Below are 10,000 nucleotides of genomic sequence, written 5' to 3'. Positions count from 1 at the left end.
GTGTGTGTGTATGCGCGCGCGCGCATGTGTTTGTGCATGTGTGTTTTGATGTGTATGTGTGTGTGTATACACACAGAGATAGAGAAAAAAAGATAGTGAGATTGAGGAGAGATAGAGAGAAATATATATACATATATATATATATATATATATATATATATATATATATATATATATAGAGAGAGAGAGAGAGAGAGAGAGAGAGAGAGAGAGAGAGAGAGAGAGAGAGAGAGTGTGTGTGTGTGTGCATGTGTATATATATGTATGCGTGTATGTGTATGAATGTGTATGTGTGTGTATATGTGTGTGTGTGTATGTGTGCATGTAGCTGTGCGTTAGTGTGTATGTGTGCGTGTAGCTGTGTGTATGTGTGTGTGTAGCTGTGTGTGTGTGTGTTGTCTGTTTGTATGTGTGTGTGTCTTGCTGTGTATTCGTGTGTTTGTGTGTGTAGCTGTGTGTGTTTGTGTGTGTCTAGCTGCCTCTTCGCGTGTGTGCGTGTTTTTGTGTGTGTATGTGCGTGTATGTGTCTGTTGCTGTGTGTTTGTGTGTGTATGCGTAATTGCATGTATGTAGGTGTGTGTGTCTGTGTATGTGTGCATGTAGCTGACCGTACTTGCAAACTGCACTAGTCGTTATTGGGAGAATTATGTTGTCATGCGAAACACCGCAACTAATGTTTATAAGGAGGCTAAATCTGAATATAATGCTCATTTGAAAGAAGCTCTCTCATAAACCTCACAGCCTCATAAAAGATGATCAACACTTAAAAAGCATCTGTTTGGTCTTGAGTCCTCCATTCCTCCTTCAATGAAACCTAATGGTAGCGTTCCATGTAGTCCGATTGAGAAAGCTACCTTGTTAGTAGATTGTTTTAATTCAAAGTAAAGTTTAGAAGATATTGAACTTCTTTTTCGTGTCACCCATTGCTATGCTTTGATTCATTTGCTTTCAGGTTCTCTGAAATCAGGTATCAGGTTTCAGAATTAGATGAATATGGTGGAGGAAACTCTAATGGCTTGTTTCCTTTGATTTTAAAAATACTAAACGGTCAATTAGCTCCTAAATTAGTCGTAATCTTAGGCCTTTTAGTTCGCCAAGGGTCATTTTCAGAGTACTGGCGCTTTGGTAATGTTATCCCTATTCCCAAGGGCCCACTGCAGTCTTCACCTACTGTATATAGGCCTATTTCAGTTACACCAATTTTATCCAAGGTTTTTGAACGTTTGCTGGTCAAACGTTTTTCTGTAAATTTGAGACCGTTTCTTCCAGAGACTCAGTTTGGTTTTAGAAAGGGACTCGGCTGCAATGATGCACTGCTTATGTTAGTGCATGAAATGGAGTCTGCTTTAGATAAGGGTCAAGAGTCAAGACTTGTCTCGCTGGATTATAGTGCACTTTTGACACTGTTAATCACAAAGGTTTGATTTTTAAGTTAGTCTGTTGGTGTTGGTCTTAAAGTTTTTAGTATTTTAAATGGATTTCTAACTGGTAGGCAATAGCGTGTTCGTGTTGATAGTAACTTTAGCTCGTATTCCCGTGTGTCTTCTGGGGTTCCTCAGGGCAGTGTTCTTGGCTCTTTGCTCTTTTTTACATACAAGCGATAAGTGGTCTGGCATTACTAATAAAATGTTGGCATATGCTGATACTACTATATATATATTTATATACATATAAATATATGTATGTATATGTGTATCTATTTATATATATATATATACATTGTGTGTGTGTGTTTATATACACCCTTGATAAACAAAACAACTCGCAGAGCACGAATCAGAAGAGGCAAACGGACGCAGACCTGAACAAAAACGCAAAGAATGGCTTCGTGCAAACGATTAGAGAAGAGCGCTTCCGAGAAAGGCCATCCGAACGCAGCCCAGCAGAACGAAGCCGGTGAGCGTCGCATCCGGACACCGCCGTGGCAGCAGGATCCACACTCGTGTCATTAGGAACAAGTCGCCGACACAGTCACGCATACGAACACTCGTGTGTACTTAAGACGATACGATAATTACATTTAAATGCATATCGAATATTTTTTTTTAATGAATTGTGTGTGTGTAACTGTATATATATATATATATATATATATATATATATATATATATATATATATATATATGCACACATTCAGAAACATGCATTTGCATAGTAAATTGATAGATTTTAAAAAATCATAATGTATACATATAATCTACACACACACACACCATATATATATATATATATATATATATATATATATATATATATATGTATGTATGTTTATATATTTATATATGTGTTTGTGTGTGCCTGTGTGCGTGCGTGCGACCGTGCATGTGTGCCTGTGTGCATGCATGTGTCTATGCATATTGCGTGCGTGTGCGTACTTGTGTTGACATACAGCAGAAATAGCAAGCGAGACACCCAGACACAGAATACACCCAATGTGTCCTTCAGGGAGAGTACACAAGCCAGGTCCCCCGCTTGAACGAAAGAATGGGAAGGGAAACGCAAAAAAAATAGACGTTTAACCTGATGGGACGAACTTACCGCTAAGGTTTGCACAGTTTTGGCGAGATTTTATTATGACGTCACTGAGCGAAATGACAGGGATTTTGGGGGAGGAAATGCGGGGGTGTGGGGTGGGTGTACGGGAGTGAGGAGGAGGGGGAGGGGAGTGTGTGTGTGTGTGTGTGTGTGTGTGTGTGTGTGTGAGTCTATGAGCGTGTGTGTGTGTGTGTGTGTGTGTGTGTTTGTGTGTGTGTGTGTGATTGTTTGTGTGTTTGTTTGTGTGTGTGTGTATGAGTGAGTGTGTGTTTAAAATCACCTATATATATTTTTTCATTCTAGTGAGTACATATTTATATTGCCAATCAACTAATCAGTCCAAACAATATTTTTAATCAAAATCAGGAAATTATAATATAATATTGATAATAATGATTATTATGATAATGATAATAACAATAATCATAATGATGATGGTGATAAAGGTGATGATAACAAAAACAATAACAGTGATAATGTTAATGTTAATAATGATAATAATAATAATAACAACAACAATAATCATGATAACAATAACAGTGATGGTAATAACAATTATGATAGTTATAATAAGAATAACTAATTCTACTAATGATGATTTCGTAAAGAATAATCCTACAAATGCTTTAGAATTCTGGGTAATTACTCGCACATACAAAAATATAAGTCATAAAGCTGTAAGTCATATATCTTAACAGTAATTAATGAGTAACGGTTCCTCAAAAAAAAAAAATAAATAAATAATAATAATAAATAAATAAAAAAAATGAGTGAGGAAAATGCATTTTGCAATTATCGTTTTTACAGACATGCCGTTTATTTAATTGTTTTTGCTAATTGAAAATCACAATGGATAAATATTTTTGTAAAACATCAAATGTCACTGCCTTTGCTAACTGAAGATTATAATTGATGAACACTTTTTTAAAACAGCAAATGACATTGCTTTTGTTAACTGGAAATCACATGATAAATATTTTTTTTAAAACAGCAAATGACATTGCTTTTGTTAATTGGAAATCACATGATAAATATTTTTTTTAAAACAGCAAATGACATTGCTTTTGTTAATTGGAAATCACATGATAAATATATATATATATATATATATATATATATATATATATATATATATATATATATATATATATATATATATATATATTTAACAACAAATGACATTGCTTTTGTTAATTGAAAATCACGTGATATATATATATATATATATATATATATATATATATATATATATATATATATATATATATATATATATATATATATACATATATATATATATATATATATATATATATATATATATATATATATATATATATATATATATATATATATATATTAACAGCAAATGACATTGCTTTTGTTAATTGGAAATCACATGATAAATATTTTTTTTAAAACAGCAAATGACATTGCTTTTGTTAACTGGAAATCACATGATAAATATTTTTTTTAAAACAGCAAATGATATTGCTTTTGTTAATTGGAAATCACGTGATAAATATTTTTTTTAAATAGCAAATGACATAGCTTTTGTTAATTGAAAATCACGTGATAAATATTTTTTTAAAATAGCAAATGACATAGCTTTTGTTAATTGAAAATCACGTGATAAATATTTTTTTAAAATAGCAAATGACATTGCTTTTGTTCATTGAAAATCACGTAATAAATATATATTTTTTAAACAGCAAATGACATTGCTTTTGTTAATTGAAAATCACGTGATAAATATATATATATATATATATATATATATATATATATATATATATATATATATTTTTTTTTTTTTTTTTTTTTTTTTTTTTTAAACAGCAAATGACATTGCTTTTGTTAATTGAAAATCACGTGATAAATATCTTTTTAAACAGCAAATGACATTGCTTTTGTTAATTGAAAATCACGTGATAAATATATATAAATTTTTAAAACAGCAAATGACATTGCTTTTGCTAACTGAAAATCACGTGATAAATACTTTCGTAAAACAACAAATACCATTGCTTTAGCTAATGGAAGATTACAACTGACAAATACTCTCGCAAAACAGCGCCAATTGCAGTTCCTCCATCAGCCACATGTTCAAAATGTCTATCGTATGGCGGGCCTCAGCAGTGGCGGTCTGAACAAGGAACACAACAAGTATAAGGACAACACACCTGCTATTCACCCAAAACCCCCAGGGCGAAATACAGGGGTGAATGCCTGGGATTAGGAGGAGGGGGGGGGAAGGAGGAGGAGGGGGAGGGGGGAAATAAGGAGGAGGAGGAGGGGGGAAGGGGTTGAAGGAGGAGGGAAAGAAGAGGAGGTGGGTAAAGGAGGAGGAGGAGGGGGAAAGAAGGAGGAGGAGGGGGAGGAGGAGGAAGGGGGAAAGGGGTTGGAGGAGGGGGGAAAGAAGGATGAGGTAGAGAGGGAAAGGGGTTGGAAGAGGGGGGGAAGGGGGTTGGAGGAGAGGAAGAAGGAGGAGGAGGAGGGGGGAAAGGGGTAAAGAAGAAGGAGGAGGAGGAGGGGTAAAGAAGGTGGAAGGGGAAAGGGGTTGGAGGAGGGGGGAAGGGGGTTGAAAGAGGAGGAGGGGGAAAGAAGGAGGAGGAGGAGGAGGGGTAAAGAAGAAGGAGGGGGAAGGGGAGAGCGGGAGAAGGAAGGGAATGGTGTGGGATGAAGGGAGTGTGGGAGGATGGGGAGTTAGGTTGGGTTTTGGAAATTAGGAGGAGGGAAGAGGTGGCAGGGGAGATAAGGATGAAAATGGAATAGGAGAGATGGAAGAAAGAAAGGGAGGGAGGAGATGGAAAGGACGAGGAAGAGGAGGCAAGAGGGAGGGGATAAAGATGAAGCGAAAAAAGGTGAAAAAGGAAGGAGGTAGAGTAAGGGTCGGGAATGGGGAACGGAAGATAATGAGAAGGGAAGGCAAGGGAGAAGATGAGAGAAGATAGAAAGAAACTAACAGGCGGGAGAGTAAGAAGAAGAGGAGAGGAGATGGAGAAGGGGAAGGGGAGAAGAAAAAAAGTAAGAGAGGAAGGTGCAAAACAAACACCACAACTGCTACCTGGGCACGTCTCCCCCCCCCATACCCCACCCCATCCCCAGCAGACCCCAACAGACTCCCCCAAAAGCTGATTGAAATCCGAACGCAAACTCCGGCAGAAGCAGCTGTAGAGACACCGTACGCTGCACCGTTCTCTCGATCCCTTCGGACACCGTAGAGGAAATGCCAACATCATAATTTTCGAGATAATCATTTGCTCGGTCAACTGTCTTGTCCCGTTAGAACCCGCGGCATAAAAATGGTCTTCTTCCCATAAGACCCGAGAGCGGTTAGAGACCACAACTGTATTTCTTTTTACATGCACACGAGTGGGTTGTTCGCTCGTCTGGTCTTTGCCTCCTTTAAAGAATTAGTCGTTAGGGTCGTTTCTTGTTTGTTGTGTGTGTGTGTGTGTGTGTGTGTGTGTGTGTGTGTGTCTGTGTGTGTGTGTTTGTTTGTGTGTGTGTTTGTTTGTGTGTGTGTGTGTGTGTGTGTGTGTGCGTGTGTGTGTGTGTGCGTGTGTGTGTGTGTGTGTGGGACCTGGCGGAGGTTTAGGGATTTAGGAATATGGAGATTTTAACTCATGGTTTTGAAATTCCAGTTTCTGTTGGATAATTACCTTTGTCTGGTTCGCTAATGACAGGTAAAATATCATTGAGTCACGCTCGGGGGTCATTAGACATCAAATATATAGAATGACACGTATGAGAAATTTCACGTTTCCATTTACATTTTTTTCTTCCAGTCACACCAAATTTAGCAAAAGAAATGGAAATATGGCCACGCTTCTGAAATTAATTTAGCAGCACCCTCATAATTAATTTCCTCTCCCTATCATGTCCACATTTATTGAAATTGTTTCCCTTCAAATAAAAAATCTTTCACTTGCGAATGATTCCGTTTTCACCTGGTTTATTACTTCCGGTCACCAAGAGTTTTTCTTAACGACCGCACAAAGGTGAGTTAGGGTGAGCACCGTCCGTTCACCTCGTTGTGTAAACATAAAAATTCCTTCAAACTAAACAAAGGACTAAGAAGAAGAACAGAGGAAGAGAGGACGATAAGCAGGATAAGAGAAAGAGCAATAAAGGTGAAAATGAGAGAGAACGATAAACCAAACGAGAGAGAGAGAGAGAAGGGGGGATAATTGAAAATACGAGAGGACGATAAAGATAGAGAAAAGACAAATGGAAAATTAGAGAACGGTAAACCAGAAGAGAGAGAGTGATAATTGAAAATAAAAGATTTAACCATAAATAAAATTAGAGTGATAAAGATAAACGAAAATAAAAGAGAACGATAAACAAAATAAAAGACCTTTAAACACAAAATAATAAATGAACATCAAACGTAACGACGCACACGATTAGAATAAAGATTCGAATCCCCAAAATAAAGATTCGAAACCCCAAAATAAAGATTCGAATCCCCAAAATAAAGATTCGAATCCCCAAAATAAAGATTCGAAACCCCAAAATAAAGATTCGAATCCCCAAAATAGAGATTCGAATCCCCAAAATAAAGATTCGAATCCCCAAAATAAAGATTCGAATCCCCAAAATAAAGATTCGAATCCCCCAAATGAAGATTCGAATCCCCAAAATAGAGATTCGAATCCCCAAAATATCCCCAAAAGTAAGAAAATAACACGTAATGGCGGACAAAACTGCCGCGTGATGTTTTAATCGCCTTGGATCCCGAACCGCAAACGGGATTCCCGCCTTTATCGCAAGTAATCACTCCTCGGCGGAAAATTATCGCGGCAGAAGCGGATAAAATAGCCTCATAAAGAATATAAGCGGATAAAATAGCCTCATCAAGAATATATATCAAAGTGATTTCTCTTTTAAAAAATAGATCCATCTTCATTTCTGGTTGGGTGCATATTTTACAAATGCGTGTGTGTGTTATATGTATGTTAGCGTGTGAAGGGGTGAGGGGAGGGGAGGGGGGGTGGGGGTGAGTATATTGGGATGGCATCTAAGTACATGTTCCCTAGATCATGATAGCTATGATGATGATGGTGATAATAATCATGATGAAATGGAAATTATGAGGATGCTAATGATAATACTGCAAATGCTAATAGAAATAATGATGCTAACGCCAATAATGAGAATGATGGACAATAATGATTATTATCATTATTATTATAACACTAGCGACAATAATAATAAAAACAATGATCTTGATAGTAATAATGATGATGATGATAATAATAATAACAAAATAATAATAATAATTACCATTATTATGACAATAATAACAATGATAATAGTGATAACAACAACAACAATGATATTCATAATCCACATGTTTGCAAGTCTCAAATCAAATTATAGAACTGACGACCATCTCTCAAATAAATTAAAAATTACAATAACATCCCTGCTGTATTCAACACTGCATTTACATTCACGGTCCCTGCCCAAGCGAACCTGCGAGAGTATCCGGATGCGTTCGCGGTAGATACACGGAGAGGTTCCTTGAGCAAATATATTGAATGTGACTTCAATATACTTAGCGCGGGAAGACCGGACGTTGGAGCGGCTGCTTTGTTTACATTTGGCCTCAAGACTACATCGTGATGAGAAGGTTTGTGTAGAGTGGAATGGCAAATTAACCTAAGGCTCTCTCTGTCTCTGTCTGTGTCTGTGTCTGTGCCTGTGTCTGTGTCTGTGTCTCTGTCTCTGTCTCTGTCTCTCTCTGTCTCTGTCTCTGTCTCTGTCTCTGTCTCTGTCTCTGTCTCTGTCTCTGTCTCTGTCTCTGTCTCTGTCTCTGTCTCTGTCTCTGTCTCTCTCTCTCTCTCTCTCTCTCTCTCTCTCTCTCTCTCTCTCTCTCTCTCTCTCTCTCTCTCTCTCTCTCTCTCTCTCTCTCTCTCTCTCTCTTCCTGCACGCACGTACACATATACGAGGATGGTTCAAGAAAAAAGAGAATCGTGCATGAAATGAACGGTCAGTTGTGAAAATAAGTATTCATTATATACTCTGCGACAGAGATGGAGATGGCCTGAAGTCATTTGACAATTTTAGTATCTCTCATTCCTTGAAAAAGAAAAAAAATCAACATACACATCTTCAATGATATGAAATAGACGTGATACTTATACATCTAGACGAACTAGCACAATCCCTGTTCCACCTGATTACACTGATCTTGGCCTCACCTGCCCTGGAGTCGCGGAATCGCCAAGACTCTCGTCGTCGAACTCGGCATCGAAGTCGCCTTGGCCGCGCGTGGGGCGTGCCGGGATGGCGACCGTCCACGCCACCGACAGGACGAAGCACAGAGCCACCACGACGTGAACTGCGGCAGTAACCCTCATGGCGACGAAGGAGACAGGTTCGATCTCTGAGGACAATATCGCCACCAGTCAATCACTTTTTTGTTGGATCTTGTCTCGCGTCCACTCACTACGTGTCCGCTCCTTGCATCGTGACTTCACAGTCCTTTGCTTGCGCACACTTCACGAAATCTTGAGCAGAAGGCAATGTCAACGGCGGGTCCTTGTCGTCGGGAGGTTTTGGGGGAGTCTGCACGAGCGCTCCCGCCGGTCCGCAGCGCAGCCGTCAGGTGTCCGAACGTGAGGTGGTCCTCGGGTTTTAGTACACACGCGGCCACTGACCTCCGCGTGTTGCACCTTTACCACCAGCCACGGATCCTTCGCAGGGTCTTCCCGCTGCCGTCTGACCACGCCCACCGCAACGCGCTGGCTACCTGACGCCCAGACGCCCGCGATCAAGCTCTTTTGGTTCTCGGAGCGCGGCGAAGGGGGCGGTGGGCGGGGTGTGAAAAAAATGGACCGGTGGCGCCATGGGCAGGAGGCGCTCTGCCACGCCGCCTCACCTGGGCATGGGTGCGTGTTATGCACACACACACACATCCATGCACGCACACACACACACACACACACACACACACACACACACACACACACACACACACACACACACACACACACACACACACACACACACACACACTCAGACACACACACACACACACAAACACACAAACACCCACACACAAACACACACAAACACACACACAAACACACTCACACACACACACACACACACACACACACACGTCCACACGCCCACACGCCCACATACACACACAAACACACATAAACACACACAAACACTCAAACACTTCCACACTCAAACACTTCCACACACACACGCAAACACAACCCCACAAGCAACCCCGCACGCAAAAAAAAACAAGCAAACCCACAAACACAGACTTTAAAAGAGAGAAAAAAACCCGCCCCGCAAAACACGCCCACCACACGAGACATTACCAGAAACAAACACAACCAAGATGGCAATACGTTATCAAAAAAAAAAAAAAAAAAAAAAATGGATCGCTCAACACGACAGACGGACGAACCTCATTACCTCCTCCTTCGCCTC

At 39.5% G+C, this 10,000-nt stretch overlaps 1 protein-coding gene across 1 annotated transcript in view; it reads right to left on the bottom strand.

The window, feature by feature from the left end:
- The window catches only part of LOC138859990 (uncharacterized), a 13,407-nt gene extending 4,225 nt beyond the window's left edge, over positions 1 to 9,182 (bottom strand). The window contains exon 1 of the mRNA XM_070116643.1: positions 8,749 to 9,182. Within this exon, the coding sequence (XP_069972744.1) occupies positions 8,749 to 8,907 (159 nt within the window). The 5' untranslated portion in view covers positions 8,908 to 9,182. The remainder of the gene's footprint in view (positions 1 to 8,748) is intronic.
- Positions 9,183 to 10,000: the final 818 nt, after the last annotated feature.

Source organism: Penaeus vannamei, chromosome 3 (assembly GCF_042767895.1).
Source record: "Penaeus vannamei isolate JL-2024 chromosome 3, ASM4276789v1, whole genome shotgun sequence".
Taxonomy (NCBI): Eukaryota; Metazoa; Arthropoda; class Malacostraca; order Decapoda; family Penaeidae; genus Penaeus; species Penaeus vannamei.
This window is presented reverse-complemented; position numbering and strand designations above follow the sequence as displayed.